This window comes from Phyllobates terribilis, unplaced genomic scaffold (assembly GCF_046119375.1).
Source record: "Phyllobates terribilis strain yellow unplaced genomic scaffold, ASM4611937v1 Scaffold_3__8_contigs__length_932513732, whole genome shotgun sequence".
In the NCBI taxonomy this organism is placed as follows: domain Eukaryota; kingdom Metazoa; phylum Chordata; class Amphibia; order Anura; family Dendrobatidae; genus Phyllobates; species Phyllobates terribilis.
The window spans coordinates 780269463-780288787 of NW_027362763.1; the positions used below are offsets into that span (position 1 = coordinate 780269463).

The window sequence follows — 19325 nt, forward strand, 5'->3', positions numbered from 1 at the left end:
TGCGCCTACATTTTACAACTTTTCAAAGCTTTTACAAAAGAATTCTGGTGTGAAAGCTTTGATGAATCGGTCCTATTGAGCAGCGCTGCAAGGCACAGCTCCATACAAAGTGTAGTGGCCACTGCCAAGTACTGAAGAACAACTCTTATTCCCTCAAACAGATGGCAAGTACTGCAGAATAGCTGCCAGTCCCTTGAATACAATCTGTTCTGCAGTAACCAGTAGTGTCTGTTCAATATATATACATATGGCAGAGCCTGAAACAGCTGATCAGTGGAGGCACCAGGTGTTGGACCCCCACCATTCTGATATTGATGACCTTAAGGATAGGTCATCAATATCTTGTGACCAGGTATCCCCTTTAAATCTTAAATTACTCTAGACCACCAGGGATATTAGATATTAACTTATAACTAGATATCAATTTTACAATAGGGGCCATATACATCTATATGCAGTGAGCTCCCGGTAGCAGCCGCTGCAGATATCCATTAGTCCAGTGTTGCTCCCTCTTGAACAATAATCATTAATGCAGTCACAAAGCACTGCGTGAATGTTAGTTACACCCCTGGTCCAACAGTTGATAGTTGCATCCATTTCATAAGATATGAGTCCTTCACATTCACATTGGTTCTTAAATGGTTTAAGATATTACTTACGGCCGTTCCTTTCCACCAGTTACAATGAGTCCGTCACGTAGCGTTGTATACATGGTGAAGACTGGGCCTGTGTGCGCTTTAGCCACCAGTCGGATTAGAAAGTGATCCTTCCAGACATAGACATCTCCATTTATGGCACCAGTGAAAGTCAGGCTATTCTGCAACGATTACAAAAGTACCTGTATATTATAAAGGCTTTCTACAATACACCGTGTGCACAATTATTAGGCAGTTTGTATGCTTGATGATTATTTTTACTGTTGAACAACTCCAGTGCTGTCAGTCCGTCCAAAAGGTTAATAAACCTGAAACCTGAATATTTAAGAAAGTAAAAGTGAGGTTTTGTCTTTCTTAGGAGAATATCTATGTGTGCAGAATTATTGGGTCACTATTATTATGCAGAAGTCAAATGAAAAACGAAAATGTTCCCATCTCCGTTGTTTATTTTCATCTGCTACAGTGAGACAACAGTGAAGCAAATTAAACTAGCTCATCTATAATAATACCAGGCCATAGCAGTACTCCTTCTCCACCTTGCTGAGTCAAAGTGGAGGTCTGTGCCTGTTACTGATCCAGCCATGGGCCCATCCATCAGGTGCATCAAGAGTCACTCTCATCTCAACAGTCCATAAAAAATTAAAAATCTGTCTTCAGATATTTCTTGGCTCCGTCTTGATGCTTCCCCTTCTGTGACTCGTTCAGTGGTGGTCGGGTTTCAGCCTTCCTTACCTTGGCCTTGTTTCTGAGCACTGACCATTTCTGGGCCTCCAGGCAGGTTGCAGTTCTGGAATATGACAGCACTGGAGGATAATGCCTTCCTGGTCACATCACGTTTGATTCTTCTCAAATCTGTGGCCACTAATGGGCATCTTTTTTCTCAACACATTTTTTTGCGATCCTGTTGACTATTTGCAACAGAACTTTTGATGGTTCGTGATTACAACCCAATATTTTAGCAACTCCAAAAGAGCTGCTTCCCTTTGTAACAATTTTTGACTTTTCAGAGTCAGTTAAATCTTTTTTTTAACCATTTTGCCTGAGGAAAACAAGCTGCCTAATAACTCTGCACACCTTGATAAAGATGTTGTATCCTTAGGCCTCACCCTCATTACACAAATAAGCATCACCTGATCTGTTTCATCCAATAGGCATTCAAGTTTATACAGCACGGAGTTGGAAAATCTGCATAAGAATTATTATATAGTCAAAATACTCAGTTCCTAATTATTGTGCGCACAGTGTATATTGCTGCTAGACTTCTACAAGTGCTGCTAGGCCTCTGACACAGTGTTTTCTCTAGCAAGTTAGTATGAAAGCTAAATTGTTCAGAAATGGAAAACGTCACTTTCACCATGTTATGAATTGTGTTTTCTGATTTCTGAATTCTAACAACAATAATTTCCACTTATATATTACAGAAATGTTAGGAAACGTTTATTTCACAGTGAAATCTATCAGGTCTGTACACAAATAAAGTGCCCAAACGTTCTGTAACAGTTCATTTGCTACAGTACCTCAAGGTATTTTTTTGACAATATAGTGAGCGAAGAATTAAAGAAAAAACAAAGATTCAAAATGACAGACATATTTATAATAATGTACAGCATTGTGAAACTTACAGCCCCAAAGGCAACAGAAAGCATTGTTTGCATTTTGGCATTGTCTACAGATCCGACAATCCCTTTCTTATAGAGTAAAGCGCTCCCAGCCAGAGTCCAGAATTTAATGTGTTTTACTCCAACAGATACAAACTGCGTGTCTGAGTCTGGACGAAACTCTGCCACGAATATCCGCTCCACGTGACTTCCTTTACCGGCAACTTTAGCACCTGCAAAGGGTCACATAAGACAAGTGTTTACTGTGTTCGGCCCCATTGGACCATTTACACTAATGCATTTGCTAATGAAAATGATTTTATTCTGCCTTCTGAAGAGTAAATAAAGGTCATCAATATTTTTGCGCTAAGTATTTTACATTATGAAGAATATTAATGGTAACTAGCTGAAAATACCTGCACATGCCATCAGATAGTCATACTGTTTTATTTTACAGCAATTTTGACAAAACTGTGGCAAATAGCGAAAAAAAAAGGGTAATATGGTCACACGGCGTGAGAACACACCATATGCGTATTCTGCAGGTTTTACTAATTGTGTCTGGGGGCTGGTGCAGAAGGACTTGTATACACGAGCATGCCTACTAACTAGACCCGTGGGACCCATACGAATATCCATCTCTGTCTACATGTAACCTAGGAAGCAGCACAAGAAAGTGCCTATTCTCAAGATATCAAGATCCCTGCATCTATCAACGTTTATGGCATATCCTATGGGATGGATCCTATAAATACCATGAATGTCTGAAATGGGAATATCCCTTTAAGCATTGTTTCTGGTGCAACAAACCTGTGTACATAGAGGTGCAAGTATGCAACTCATGGAGTCATATGGACTGTAATAGAAGCTGCCGACCATGCAGTTCTGCACCTTGCTCCACATGATGCCACCAAAATAGAGTTTGTACAAATGACTGTACACGCTGCCACATGATGCACTTACCTTCCTGCCATCTCCATACAGTTATGGTATGTTCTGGGTCAACGCCTACAGACACCAATAACTTCCCCGTGGCGCTAAAATTAATGCATCCAACTCCCTTAGCATGAAAGCACCGCAGGATGGACAAAGTCTGTTTGCTCATAGCATCCCAGATATGGATAGAGGGAGTAGCGCCTGTATTGAAAAGAAAGAATCCACAATCAAGTGTTTAAGTTGAAATGTGATCGAGTAACTATCTGCTAAGTTCACACTCTGACAGTAGTCCATACTGAAGGCTGGAGAGCAGATCTTCCATAAAGTGAATTTTCTCCCTACAACACTATTTTGTTATTATTATTATTATTTGTTTTTTTAAATCTACATAAGTTCAATCTTCTGTGCGCTTTTCTTTCTTTTTATAAGTCTGTTTTTCTGACAAAGAGTTCCAAATCCAAGGCATAGACATACATATAAGACACAACATGCTGGATACCAGCAGAGACCACTAGAGGGAGTTAAGAAGCTAATGGCATACTACTGCCTGCTTCTATACATTGAACTCAATGACAAGACAGCAGACTTCCAACCCACAACGCGGGTTATATTATTCATTTGCTTACATCAAAACTTGTTACGGTGGTGTTGTTGTTTTTAGATGGTATTAATCTTTGTCACGTGTTATGTTTCAATGGAATTGAACTTATTAATTCAGGTGTGCACATTGTTAGTGTATTCTAGTCCTTTAAGTACGCTACTGACGTATTAACAAGCTATCCTAAGGATACGTCATCAATATCAGATAGGTAAGGGTCTAACACCTGGAACCCCATCGATCCACCAATCAGCTATTGTCAGCTCCAGCAGCTGCTAGATGTACTGCTCCATTCACCATGTAGTGGCCAGTCTCGGGTACTGCAGCTCCTATTCACTTCAATAGAAGCTAAGCTGTAGTGCTCAGTAATTGCCACTACATAGTGTTCAGGGCTGTGCTGTTCTACACTCTGTTTACACCCAGCAGCTGCCGGAGCTGACAACAGCTGATTGGAGGGGGTGCCAGATATTGGACCGCCAATGATCTAATGCTGGTGGCCTAGCAAAGGATAAGTCATAAATATCGCAGTAATGGAAAACCTCTTAAAATCTATATTTACAGCATCTTTTGTATTAAAGTATTTATAAGAAAGTGCTCTCCATCCCAAAATACTGAGCTTCAACTGCTATAAAATTATACTAAAGGATAACCAAAAGTTGTAATAATTTTTGATATGTTATAGCCCCTGTTTAGTACTCCTGATCGATGGGTCCAGGTCCTGAGCCCCCCACTGACAGCTCAAACCAAGGGTCAGAAACACACAGCTTATGTACGAGTGCACGCAGATTGGTGGTGTACGGGCGCAGCAGAAAGTCTGTGTGTCCGTACACCACTCTGCTTGCACCTGAGGATGAGCTGTGCTTCTGCCCCCTGCATTAAGCAACTGGTAGGGGTCCACTTTTTATCAGTACTGAACAGTGCCTATAATATATTAAAAAAATTATGTAAAACTTTACCTTTTTCATTATTAAATGAATCAGAACAGAACTTTGAACCTAAAATGATATGATAAAAGGTGGAGTTTCACTTTAAAAGAGTTGTCAGGTCACAACTAGTGTTGAGCGAGTATGCCTCATTAACCCTTTCGGCGAGCATGCTCAGGTGCTCGCCGAGTATTTTGGCGTGCTCAGCCTTTCTTTTACTGTGACACATGCAGAGATTGACTGTCTAACAGGTATTTTATCTGTTTCTAGGAAATCTGAGTGAAAGTGAACGCCACTGGATCCAAGACCCCTGAAAGGCAAGTCTGCGACATCTACATTTACAAACCCACAGCGAGAGTGAAGAGTTCTGTGAAAGCTACAGAAGTGGCCATATGCGTAGCCTATCAGGACTTACAGAAAAGGAGATGCACAGCATAAGGAATAATATTCACAAGTTGAGCTGATCATACAGATTCGCAGGACCCTCATCCGGCTACCGGAGAGTACTAGTGTGGAACCGGAGCAGGGTCCTGCGAATCCTTCTGTTCATCTCTACCCACTAGTGATTTATTTCTCTTCTAGGGAAAAATTCACTTTAAGGAAACAAAATAAATATAGTTGTAGAGGAATTTCCGGGCTTACAGCGTGAATGTAGACCTCCAGAGACATGAACAGTTAGTATACAACATAGAAACGCTTACTAAAACAACATCTACAATTCCAAAATGTACTATGCAAAGCTAAGTGTACGGACTAGAAGCTCGTGGTAACAGGAATACTGTGATTTATGGAGAATGACTAAAAGGTATGAGCGGGATGGAGGCAGCCATGCAAAACCTGGATCATGGCTGATATGTATCTGAGCCCAGTATAGGAACAGACATAATGACTGGACCAGAGAGGACCTGGAGCTACACACATGGACGTCATGGGTAACACCTTACCTGAATAGTCAGCAATTTCGCCTGCGTTGTGAGAGCAATGGCAAATGGGGAAGCGTCAGGGCTACCAACAACTTAAAGAAGTAATATTGCTAATGCTGAGGCAAGATAAGTCAGCATTAAGGGCATGCAAAAACAAAATGTTTAAAGTATGGAAATGATTGGAAAAGAAATAAATATAGAACTGTTGTTTAGTATAAAATGCCATTGGGCTCCACACAAATAATGTTTTATGGCCACACAACTTTAAAAATAATTTGATATTTTTTTAATACATGTGTGAAATCTTCTCCCTGAATCAGAGGCATCAAATACTGAAACAAGCCTCACCAGGAACAGTTATCGAGCAGTGACATGTTACTATTACAGATGTAAGGAGCAGGTACCTTTAAATATACATTAAGACATATCCTCTATGATATCTGTAACTGTAAGCTTCTGATCACATTTGAATCATGAGCTACAAACGGAAAACCACCAGGCTGTGCCGGATACATCACATGATAGAGGACCCCAACGGAACCCATAGTACTCCGACTGCAGCGATCAGATTCATCAGGGTGCCCATCATTTTCATTCTTCCTTTCAGATATCACAGCAGGTGTCCAGAATACAGGCTCCTAATAAAGTGTCTGTACATATCCACAGGTATTGGTATTGCAACTCATCCCTATTCAATAGGGTGGAGCTGTGATACTTGGAAAGGTATAGTATTACTTTGGGAAGAGAGCACCTGTAGATTTCTAATTCTGTACTTCCCTGTTAAAAGATATGTATAGCTTTGCAAATATATTTTTATTGCTCATGTGCTTTCTAACCATGAAGGTACAGAGGTTAGTTATTACATTCATTGCTTTAGTTAGCTATAATGCATGAAAATTAGTAAGTTTGCAATTGACTTGCTTTTTCCATCTATTTTCTTTCTCCTGCAATGATAGTTTTTATCTTACATAGTGTACAGCTGGTTTCCATGGAATTTGGCCACTAATGCCTGACCAGTCCCTTACTGAGTGTGCATAGTAGTTACACTCCAGTAGAGGAGTTAACTCTTAGCATACCAGTTAGCTCTCCTGCTCTCCCCATCCTTTCTCTTTGTGTTACAGATAGCACTAAGAAGGGGGCAGAGGCTGTACACAGATCTCAAGAGTGGATAGAGGAGAAAAAATGTACAGTCTCAGGGAGGGCAGAGAAAACAGGCTATGGGAAAGAGGAAACAATTACAGGATAGAAGCTTTACTGATACCTGATCTACTGGAGACAGCTCTAGGATAGATACACAGAGACCTCACTATCCAACCTATATTACTGGAAAAGATACTCCCACAAGAGAAAAATCAGAAATTTGGGCTATAAACTGCATATCAGGGGGCCCGTAAATGAATGAATGAATGAAAATTACAGACTCAATTTTAATAACTTAAAGGTTAGCTATAACATATGTAATATAATTGTTTACATGTCAAATGTGTCTACAGCCTTTATAAGGTACCTGTATTCTGTTAGCAGAGAGAAGAGGTGTTAAGAAGGCCTATATAGTCAAAACAAGGGTTAGTCTTATGTATTCCTGTGAGGAAAATGGATCCAAACTTTGCTGCTCTTGCATCTGGTAGAGATGAGTAATGAGAGGATGATGCAAGAGGCTGTGGCAACGTTAATGTTAATGCTATTATGTACTTATCTCAGATAATTTCAGGAAATTCTCCTGACAGTTGAACATACAGCATTGTCACTCAATGAGACCCTTAAAGGGAACCTGTCAACTGAAAAAACACCATAGATATGGGGTTAATCTGCAGGTTAATGGTGTTGTGAACCTGCCCGGCGCTGGCACTTACATCCACTCTGCCAGGAACAAATGAAGTTTATTCCTCTTGGCAGCGTTTGGATTCCAGTTATACGGGCTTTGCCGGCACAGGTTCAGTCACCGCTCTGTGCATAGAGAGCGCGGTGGCAGCAACTGTGACCTCAGCATTTCCTGACAGCCGGCCCTAATGTTGAGCTGCTGTCAGTCAGCGCTGGGGGCGCAATTATAGCTGTGACTCTCTATGCACAGAGCGGTGACTGAACCTGCGCTGCCCCTATGACTGGAAGCTGAACGCTGCGGAGAGAAATAAAGTTCATTTCCTCCCGACAGCATGGGTGTAAGTGCCGGAGCCGGGCAGGTTCATAACTCTGTTAACCTGCAGATTATCCCCATATCCACAGGTTAATAACGTTTTTTTCAGGTGACAGGTTCCCTTTAATTCTTCAAGAAGAGATCCATGAAGAAGACGAGCCAGAATGAAGTCAGACAAAATATTGGTGGGGTCTGCGAATTCTTATCAGCATCATCTGTCACAAAATCCTAAAAAAAGACTATTATTCATCTGACACATATCTATGCACAAAAATTTTAAGGCGGAAAGTACCTCTAAAGCTAATATAACATGGTTTTAAAATGGTAGAGACCAACAACAATCTGGACAAAGCCCAACATTTTTAGATACGTTTCGCAAACCTTAGAGCAATATGATTTGTGGTGCAGTCCTTAATCATTTTGCTATATCACCTGTCAAAGCCATGAATTGTAGACAAGTCATAAGTCTAAGCATAGCCTGTCTTAGATTTGTAAAGGGAATCTGTCAGTGGGATCAACCCTCCTAAGCCGTCTATATGAGCAAGTAGGTCATAGGAAGCAGAATATAAAGAGACCTTAATATCTATGATCCGGTGTTCTATACCAGAAAAATCAAGTTTTTTTTCCTCAGCATGTAAAATGAGCTGTTAAGATCTATGGGCAGGACACAGATCTCCCTGAGAATCTGTCTCTAAAACCTATATTAAATGAAAGTGGGCGTTACCAGTTTGAGACATGTAGATCAGGAGAGCAGACTGTCAGTCATTACATGTCTCACACTGGTAACGCCTCCTTTCATTTATAATAAGCTCTGGAGGCAGATTCTCTGGGAGATCTATGTCCGGTCCATAGATCTTAACAGCCGATTATAGGGTCAGCTAACTTCTGTATCTAAAAACATAAAAAAGTATCCGGATGGTACCCACATTTTAAAATGTTGCAAAACTTGCAAAAGCTATTTTTCACCATGTGATACCAAAGTTTGCTCTGTATATAAGTAAGTCTTAGACTCGGTTGACTATGTATTTCTTACCAATTTGTCCGGTTGCTACAACATTCTTGTATTTTGGGTGTTGATTGACAGTCAGGCAAAGTATATCATCGGTGTGTTCCAGATAAAAGCTCTGAGTTCCTATTTTGACAAAAAGAGTAAAAAAAAGCTAATTCACTGTATCTGTTTGATCCCTCCGGAGCACGAAACAAGCGTCATTGATAAATTCGATTAAATGATAAAGCAATCAAAATGAGTAGAAAAGGGATCCAGCTCAAAGAATAACAAAATATTCAATTTTATTAACACTTTAAAACATCTTCACATGCATCTGTGGCAAACTGAAATATCAAAACATCAACGCGTTTCGGGTGCATATGCAGATGTTTTAACACATATGTTAATAAAATTGAAGATTTTTTCATCCATTAAGATGGATCCCCTTTCTACTTATTCCAATTTTGAAATCCAAAATAAAATGTTACTATATTACTATAAAAAGGCATAAAGGCCATTGCAGAATATTATATAATGTGTATGTATGTTCGCAGGTAGTGTTTTACTTAGTACTAATTCTCGACTTAGGGCACGGTTACACTAGCCAATGTTGCCTGTTAACGGCCAATCAGCTACATGTTTGACAATTTGCGCTCGTTTAGTAGCCTGTTTAGACAGGACGATGGAACTTCCATGTGCACAGAACGATCGGTAATACGATCGCTCTGTGCGCATAGAGTACCATTCTTCTCGGCAGCACATCTGATTACACAGGACAATGGGCTTCCGAGATTGATAATTTTTTAACAAACTTAAAAATAATTTCACTTTACATATGAACATTTTCCTTGCCTGTCAGGAGATAGGCAGCCTTCCTAGACAGGCCGATAATCAGGAGTGAGCACTAGCTCCCTTAGCGTAGGTGTTATTTTGATGATTGACATTAAAGAGGTTATCCGGTTTCAAATTTGATTTCGCCAAGTCCAGCAAAGCCTCTCTCCCGCTGCTCCGATCTGTGTTGACAGGCTGCAGCAGTGATGTCATGAGTACAGTGCACATCACCGCTGCAACCAATCTATGGGCGGAGCAACTCATGCCATCGGCATTATAACTGCAGCCTACTGACAAGGGCTATCAGTCGGCATCCCTATGGTCACATATAATTTGAAAACGGACAATGATTTTATATGGGTTTTGAATTTTTAGAATTAACGCCACTGGTGTCCATGGGCTATGTCTGGCTGACGGGCTCCAGGGTGGTGTGAGTCTACACTAAGCTATAGGGGGATAGAAAAGAGGCAGGTTATACTGGGGGGCCTCCTGCCACTGAGGGAATTCTCTTCTATGTTCATCTCTGCACAGCAATTGTCTAACACAAAGCCCAAGGGTAAAGTTTGCATTGTCTGAACAGTAAAATGGTCCAAAAGTAAAACACTGATCTTTGCTCTAATTTGGATCTGTCACAAGCCGAACAAAAGGAAGAAAATATCTCCATTTGCTTTTGGATAGGGCTTTCCAGAACCTATCAGTCATTAAAATAGCACAATATGGGCAGTACAAAAAACATATACCCATGGAAGTGATATCATGGCAACCGAAAATAATAACCATACCTGCAGAAAGGCTCTGTACGATGCTAGCGGCAGCTGTGTGATAGATGATATCAGCACCATCATTGAGGTAATGGAGGTTGTTCCGACAATCAAAGCCTCGGTAGCCAAAAACATGTTCCAAAGAGAGCTCCTGAAACACAACACAACATAGTTGTGGCCAAAAATCCATAGGAGGCACATATGAGGGCTAATAAAGAAGGGGAAAGGAACTGGAAACAAACCGGCATGTCATTGCTGAAATTATATAAGATTTGACTGATCTACTAACCACTCGGTCATCATAGAGGATGGTTTACCCCTCAGACTGCAAAAAGAGGCTTATGTCGAGTCAAAGTGTCTATGTATTACATGGCTGCTCATTTAACATTCAGGAACAACCACATGGAGATAAAGTTGATCCCTTGTCCGTAAGGGGTTATTAAAAAAATATATAAAGAAAAACGTTATCCCCTATCCATGGAGTATGGGATCGCTAGAGGTCTGACCAATGGAATCCCCAGCGATTCCGATATTGAGGATTTACAACCTCAAGTTTAGTGCTAATAAAAGTAACAGATACTCTACTCTTAGAACGTTTCTGTGATATCGCTGCCAGGTTTCCCAGGTCTCACGTGACATTGTTATGGTACGTGAGCGCTGCAGCCAATCAGCAGCCGCTAATGTATTGCAGTTCTCACACTTTCTTTCAACGTTCAAGGGGAGTGTGAGTGAAGCAGCCCATTAGTGTCTGCTGATTGGTTGCAGAACTCATGTAGCATAACAATGTCGCACAGGTCCAGGAAAACCCGTCGCCGATATCGCTGGAACGGCGCCAGTGGGGGAGGTGAATATTTGTTATTTTTATTTTACACAGAGTAATGGAGTATTTAAGAAGAGGTTTAGCCAATTGGTGGACAATCCCTTTTATGCAAATTCTCCATTAAAACATTGGTTTGTATTTACCTCAATGATTTTCTTTTTCTTATTGATGTTATTCTTCTGCAGCTTTTCAGGCTGAGGAGCCGCTCGGCTAACTGATGGTCTAGAAACATGGAAGCAGGAGCTCATCAGAAGAATTATAGCAGACGAGAAGTCAAACTCAATTTTTTTCTATTGTTATACTCTTTGTGTTTCTTTTTCTTTTATAGATTGGACTGATCATCTCTACAATAAACCATGTGTGCATTTAGTTCATTACTTAGGTGCAATCCCAACGACCATTCCCCTGATCAGCGCAATGACGAGGCCACGCACAACACTTCTGCTTGTGGAGCATACCCGTCATTCGTCACATATACAATCTGTATCAGACACTGCAGCGCCTCTTATTCTCCTGAACGGATGTGTATATGGAACAATTAAGGGGCACAGCACTTGCAGGAGCACCGCAAGACCATATTGCGCTTATATTGAGGTGATAGAAGCTGGGCCAATATTGATCAAAAATGGCTTATTCTAAGGATGTTAGTGTCCCTGAAAACCACCATAAGACTTCAGTTTTTTTCTGTTTGCTCTCTAATGGGAAAACCCAATAGTGTGCGGTGCGCACACTGTTGTGATTTCCTGGTACGAGTGTGCCGTCACATGACCACTCATGTGCGAATTGCATACTTGTGCTCACTTACCAAATAGATGCGTTCGGCTGATCTCCATGGAAATTAATTGAGAGAAGTTAGAGGAGTCCAGTTGACTCGTGACTGCAAGTGCAACCCACATACAATGGGTCACGTGATGGCACGCTCTTACCACACACCGTCTGCAGGCTGACTGACTGTGCATTATTCTCCTAAGTCTGGACAACTCATATAAAGTCTACTTTACATGTGATCGCCTGTTTTTTTATATTCATCGTTAGGGCGGGGTTCACAGATGTTTTTGGCAGATAAATCAATTGTCGCAAAAAGTCACAAAATTTAGGCCCATGACACCTGCATACTGAGTGCATCATCCCACTAGCAGGAGCAAGCACACTATTTGTACTGCCTGTGCAATCATACAGAAGTACAATAGGCAAGGGGTCCACCATCACCTTACAGTGTTCCTGTATTTTCATTTATTATAAAAAGTTAAAAACATACAAATTAATATCATAGTTTATTTTAATAGACCTCAGAGCTTATATTTTCCAAAAAAAAAAAATAAAGTCCAGAACACCCTGCTTTCCTTTATACAAAAATACAGATAACATTTTGGCAGTCTGCGACCACCACTAAGGGCTGTTTCAGGTATATATCTCTAGCTGATGTCAATACTAACAGTACATACATGTATGCAGTTACCTCTAGTGGCAGCTACTACTTATGACTTAAAGGAATTCTCCAGGAATGGAAAAAGTAAATAACACAAGAAAACGTCATTATTAATCAATTTCTAAAGACCTTTAATTAGCAAATCACACTTGCTTTTTCTACAGAAGTAATCAGTACAGATTATAATGGCCGCTGTCTTATTATATTGACAGAAACCTGTCCTAGTGCCTGTGAGCATGTGCAGTAGGAAGCAACATAGGTGCTGAAGTAAGAATAGGTCATTCACACTGCTGTCTACCCTGTCTATCTGATCTAATACTGGAGACACCATGAAGGCTGAGGGCAGAGATAAGAAGAAGCTGCTCACACTGCTGTCCACCCTCTCTTTCTGATCTAATACTGGACATACCATGGGTGCTGAGGTAAGAAGAGGCTGCTCACACTGCTGTCCACTCCGTCTATCTGATCTACTACTTGAGATACCAGAGGTGCTGAAATAAGAAGAGGCTGTTCACACTGCTGTCCCACATGTCTTTCTGAACTAATACTGGAGATATCAGGGGTGCTGAGGGAAGAAGAGATTGCTCACACTGCTGTCCTGTCTTTCTGATCTAATACTTGAGATACCAGGGGTGCTGAGATAAAAAGAGTCTGCTCACACTGCTGTCCACCATCTATTTCTGAGCAAATAATGGAGATACCAGGGGTGCAAGATAAGAAGAGGCTGCTCACACTGCTGTCTACTCTGTCCTTCTGATCTAATACTGGAGATACCAGGGGTTAGAGTTAAGAAGAGGCTGCTCACACTGCTGTCCAACCTATTTGTCTGATCTAATACTGGAGATAACAGGAGTGCTGAGAAAAGAAGAGGCTCCTTAAACTGCTGTCTGCCATGTCCTTCTGCTGTAATACTGAAGATACCATGGGTGCTGATGTAAAAAGAGGCTGCTAGCCTTGCTGTCTACCCTGTCCTTCTGATCAAATACTAGAGATACAATGGGTGGCTGAGGTAAGAAGAGGCAGCATACACTGCTTTCTTTGTGAGTACCGAGTGGCTGCTGTGACCTGGAGATAGCTTGACAGTACGAGTGTTATAAGTTATCTCAAGGTCACAGCAGCAGAGCTTCCTACTGCACATGCTCACAGACCCCGATCCTAACGTTCTAGGTCATGTTTCTGCTGAGTAACAAGACAATGGCCATTGTAATTCGGTAATGATTGACTTCCTAGACAAAGCAAGTGTGTTTAGCTTAGGAATGTCTTTATAATGACATTTCTTTTTTTTTTCTATAACTGAAGGCTTCCAGCATATAACTGCATATCACTGGGGTATGACCCATTTAACAGTGGGATGCCGAACTCTTGGACAATCACTGATTCTTAGAATGAAAGGGATGATGAGAGAATAAGGCAGCTGTTGGGCAGAAAGGGGCCATATATATAAAGGTATTTTTATGTATCTTGTGTTAACACTTTATTGATCATTTACAGATGTCTCTGGATTTATTAAATCTGCCATATGATAGATACATTTTTGACAATCTTAAGTTTTCTACAAAATTTTAGAGAACCTTATGTAAGCTTATGTATAAAGTTCATTTAAGTTTCCATGTAAAGACCAGCCTGTATTTTAGATTTACCTATTGATACAGGTACAAGAACCATGATAATAATGTTACCATACTCTGTTCACATACTCTATACTTCTAATAATGCTAAAGATAAACCAAATTCCATTTGTGAATTCATTGTAACATGTGATCTATGGCAAGTCTGCAACAATAATTATCACAATGTTCAACTTTACCTTGATCCCCTTGCAAGCAGCAAATAAAACCAAGTGAAAAACTTAGTAAAACTTTGCTGAGGATACCCGAGCATGCGTTACATGCACAAGCGAGGGTCAGATGAGCTTTGATTTGCTGAACAAATCAAATGAACACATGCCAGCAACTGGATACACATCATAGAGCGCATTGGTCTGGGAGGGGAAGGAGGCTCACACTCGCTGAGAAAACATATAAGTCACAGTCTATGTGATAAAAGCCCAAAGGAACAGGAGAGCATTCAGATAATGCAGCCTATTTAGTGAGCTTTGGATTTCATAGGAACTCTTTAAAATTTGGTGTCCCAAGATCAAACAGCCATGAAAAGAGAAATATAGGGATAAGTGTTCTCCTTTGGTCAATACAATAAAATTTGGGGTCACATAGATGATCATTTTTACTCAGCCATGATCATATGCATACATTTATGATGAATATATCGCACATGAGACCACTGATGACTATATGTCACACAATGTTTTATGCATATGTTGCACAATGACTGATGAGTCACAAAATATTTAATATTTGGAGCAGGTTAAAAACAATTCTCATACTGGTGTTTTGCACTTGGTCCAGATACTGTATAAGCACCAAATTCAATTTTAACATTTTCCTTTAATGAGAACCCTAGTGTATTTTTTTGCATCTGGTGAATATAAGTTATTATAGTTTGGTCATATATAACATATTGTCACCCAATCAGAAGAAACATTAAAAGTAGATAATTTCGGAACAAAAGCGTTTCATTATAACATTTGGACTATTTACTGCACATTGGTAATAATAATTTATATCAGAAGTATGCTTTAGTTTACTCGGTGGCTTCTTTATTCGTAACTCCTATAAAATGACTTAGGGCAGATACCAACTCAGCCATTAGTGGTAGCGACTAGTGATGAGCGAGCGTGCTAGCCACTCAATTGCACATGGGGGGGTGCTTGGGTACGCATCGAGTATCGCGGGTGCTCGAGCTTCATGTTTGAGTCCCCACCTCACATGCTTTGTGGCTGTTTAACAGTCAATAAACATGCAGGCATTGCCAGCCATACATGGGCAATTTCCATGTGTTTATTGGCTGAAAACATGCGGGGCGGTGACTCAAACATGGAGCTCGAGCACCCGCGATACTCGATGTGAACCCGAGCACCTCGATGCGCGACCGAGCTCGCTCATCACTAGCAGCGGCCCTTTGCATAAATGTTTGAAGGAATGGACAAGCGGTCCAGTTGTTGCTTATACCAAACACAAGAGGAAAAAATGTGATCCCTGTGACTTTGACCATTGAATGATGGAAGGGTTTCAGTATCTCAGTGATTTCTGATCCCTAGACGCTTATAAAAGCTGCAAACAATGGAGCGCCAGCCAAAAAAAAAACAATGTTGCCTAATATAAGTGTGCCAGGGAGGTCAGATTTGGTTAAATAAGATCAGAAGTAATGAACTCAAACAACCATGCACTGCAATGCTGCAATAGAGCATGAACCTTGAAATAGAGATGTTATGGCAAGAGACTACCGTCTACCCTCCGATCCTCACAAGATCTCCTTCTCTACTCCCTTCTTATCTCCTCTTCCCACAATCGCATACAAGATTTCTCCCGTGCATCCCCCTTACTCTGGAACTCTCTACCCCATCATATCAGACTCTCACCTACCGTGGAAACCTTCAAAAGGAACCTGAAGACCCACCTCTTCCGACAAGTGTACAACCTGCAGTAACCATCCATCCACCATATCACTGCACGACCAGCTCTAGCCTCATCTACTGTATCCTCACCCTCACCCATCCCTTGTAGACTGAGCCCTCGAGGGCAGGGTCTTCGCTCCTCCTGTGCTAGTTGCTGTCACGTTTTGTTCAAGATTATTGTAATTATTTTTATATGTATACCCCTTTCATATGTAAAGCGCCATGGAATAAATGGCGCTATAATAATAAATAATAATAATCTAAGATTGGGAAATTCTGGCTAAAGTGGGCACACCTTCACCATAATTCAACTTCAGTAGGAAAATGTTATCTGGTCTCATAAATCCCTATTTTTCTGCATTATTGAGATGCTTGGATCACACTTTGCTATAAACCACATTAAAGAGGTTGACCACTACTAGTCATGGGGGTGCGACACAATACTGCTGATCCACCCACTATTCATGTGAATAGGGAGAGGATCTGCAGTATTCGGTTGTGGTCACTATAGTTTTGACGGACCTACTGTGTTCCTGTAGTATCCAAGAGCTTTCAGCTGCCACTGGTAACAGCTGATTGGCAAGGGTGCCAGGTATTGCACCCACACCGATCAGCTATTGATAGCCTATACCAAGGATAGGTCATCAATAAAAAAAATGTAGTGGACAACTTCTCTAAGGCTACGATCACATGTCAATTTATCTGGGTTCCATTTTTTTTTTGTGTTCCTAGAACAGAAAAACAGTATTGCGAGCAGAACTTTTTCTTCCATTCTAAAAAAACAGACACGAAATGAAACTCATAAAAATCAATCGGCCCCTTCCTGCTTCTGTTTGCATATCTGATGCAACAGATGACTTTTGCACAGGAATTCTGTTTGTCTGTTCCTAAAACGGAACAGACAAATGGAATAAAACGGACATGTGAACTTATCCTAATACACAAGTCCAAAATGATGGACACTCCAATGGCCACTTGTTAGGGTGGTAAAAACAGAAGATTAGTGTCTTGAGGACACAAAAGGTCATTCCACCAGATGAACAAGCGTTTGGCTGCTCATCAGCTGACCGGCAGCCTGTTTACACTGCAAGATTATCGTGAAACATGCAAATCTTAGGAAAGCTCAGTCATGATTATCTTGCAATGTAAATGGACCTAAACCTGTCGATTATACAATAGTACAGTGAATTTACTTGTTATCAGTTTCTATCCTATTACATTGCATATAAACACATAGTCACATTATTCCTTATATAACAGATCTATGTGTATAATTCCACTATACAGAATCTCTATATATCTTCAGTAGTGATGAGCGAGCATGCTCGTTACTAGAGATTTACGAGCATGCTCGGATGTTTTCCGAGTATCTTCAGCATGCTCGGGTGTTATGTTTGAGTCACTTTGTGCGCATGATTTGCGACTGTTTGACAGTTTCTTTGGTATTCCTCACATGTATTAAAGCTGTCAAACAGTCACAAATCATGCGCACGGAGTGACTAAAACATAAAACCCGAGCACACTGAAGATACTCGGCGAGCACCCGAGCATGCTCGCCAAAAGGGTTAACAGAACATACTCGCACATCACAAATCCTCAGCTGTCTATATCTCAAAAATAGGAAGAGTGTCAATTCAGCTCACCACTTATATGCTAGATATAAGTATCCCAGGAAACTTCCACAGTAGACCGTCTGTGGTCTGGTGTGCTGCACGGAGTAAGCACTGGTATGTGCAAATATTAAAAAAGAAAACCCATAATTCATTATAGGATTTCTTTTTTAATATGTGCACATTCTCCATCATTTTTTATCCTATATGATTAAGGGGGTAAGTTTCCTTTGGAGCTGGAGAACATCCCTTTTGTCTATATCTCAGTTATGCTATTCTTCATACCAATATTCCCTATTTTACATTAGTGTTGCCCAACTAGTGTCTTGATAGTTACATGTGGCACCTCAACTATTGTGCACGATTGGCACTGGGCATTTTATAGCATTTCTAGAACTTGGTTTTAAGGTGAAAACCGTATCACTAGCAGTTCATTCTAGGGTAAAAGATCATCACTTGATCATATCTTCAATGGGCTTTTCCTTTTTCATAGATAGAACTATGATATGAACTAGAAATAATAAAGTATATTGCTATAAAGGGAATGTCCACTGTAAAAGAAGATAATTGTATAATGAAAAATGATGCAACTTTTTAATAGACGTTGAGTTTATGCTTTTCTCCATTTTCAGGACTGTTTAATTTCTTCTCATTAATTGGGAACATTCTTTTTACATCTAGATATTGAGTTTGTTACAATTGTATCCAGGACTATGCTCTGTGCTCTCTGTCCTGATGCTGCTACAATGTCTCAGGCTGGAGGGCAGGCCCTGAGGATTGCCGCCATAGATTGTACATACATTAATAAATAGATCTTTTAGACCTAATGAAGCTGGTGTATTAGCTTTCAAAATTCATGTAAAAATTGCAGTATAATCCTTTTTAAGAGATTGTGTAACTTAATGACCATTTTATGTGCACAGATCTGGATGGACTTTTGCAGACAATCTCAAAACCAAAAGCTGGTCATTCACAGATTTTTTCTGCAGGATAGGAGATAAATGGGTGATTCATGTGTAGAGGCCGAATCCGCCTGCCATGACCCCTCATGATCATGAGAACGAGGGTCCCAAAGTCCCGTATAAATGCATTGTTAGTGGGCATGTGTGACCAGAGCTCCATTAACTGTCCATATGAATTATTGAATAGAGAATTAATGGAGCTTCATTCACAGAATGGACTTTGTTCTTATGATTGGTAGGGGTCTCAGTGGTCAGAAATGCTTATTGGGGTCTCAGTGGTCACACAACCTCATCATTGCCACCATGACACAGGGAACTTTGGTAACACAAGGGGACATCAGACCCCTAGCGATAATTTTTTTATAACCTATCCACAAGATAGATGTGGAAGTTTATGGGACAACCTACTGATTTCGGGTGGACATGCCAGCTATGTAGTGTGCATGCAGGTGCCAGGTATCGTCTTATTCCCCTCACCACTCAGGCCTCGTGTACACGTGTACGAGAGTCTAGAAAAATAGCTGTCCGCTAAACAACCTGGCCAAATCACAGACCAGCACAAATTCTGACACTGGATGGTTCATTTATCTTAATAGAAACGCAACATCAATCGCATGAACAGATCATCTGAGGGGGCTTCCA

At 40.6% G+C, this 19325-nt stretch overlaps 2 protein-coding genes across 4 annotated transcripts in view; one reads left to right on the forward strand and one right to left on the reverse strand.

Annotated features, from left to right (window-relative positions):
* RTN4 (reticulon 4) overlaps positions 1-5815 on the forward strand; it is an 83901-nt gene extending 78086 nt beyond the window's left edge. Inside the window, exon 8 of the mRNA XM_073672291.1 lies at positions 4982-5815. Within this exon, the coding sequence (XP_073528392.1) occupies positions 4982-4994 (13 nt within the window). The 3' untranslated portion in view covers positions 4995-5815. The remainder of the gene's footprint in view (positions 1-4981) is intronic.
* The window catches only part of EML6 (EMAP like 6), a 279209-nt gene that overhangs the window by 11608 nt on the left and 248276 nt on the right, over positions 1-19325 (reverse strand). Inside the window, exons 30-37 of one of the 3 annotated variants that reach the window (XM_073672290.1) lie at positions 14405-14413; positions 11312-11390; positions 10370-10499; positions 8802-8900; positions 5656-5676; positions 3218-3391; positions 2279-2487; positions 660-817 (exon numbers count right to left, since the gene is read on the reverse strand). In XM_073672290.1, the coding sequence (XP_073528391.1) occupies positions 660-817; positions 2279-2487; positions 3218-3391; positions 5656-5676; positions 8802-8900; positions 10370-10499; positions 11312-11390; positions 14405-14413 (879 nt within the window). The remainder of the gene's footprint in view (positions 1-659; positions 818-2278; positions 2488-3217; positions 3392-5655; positions 5677-8801; positions 8901-10369; positions 10500-11311; positions 11391-14404; positions 14414-19325) is intronic. The other 2 variants (XM_073672288.1, XM_073672289.1) reach the window with 2 other exon arrangements.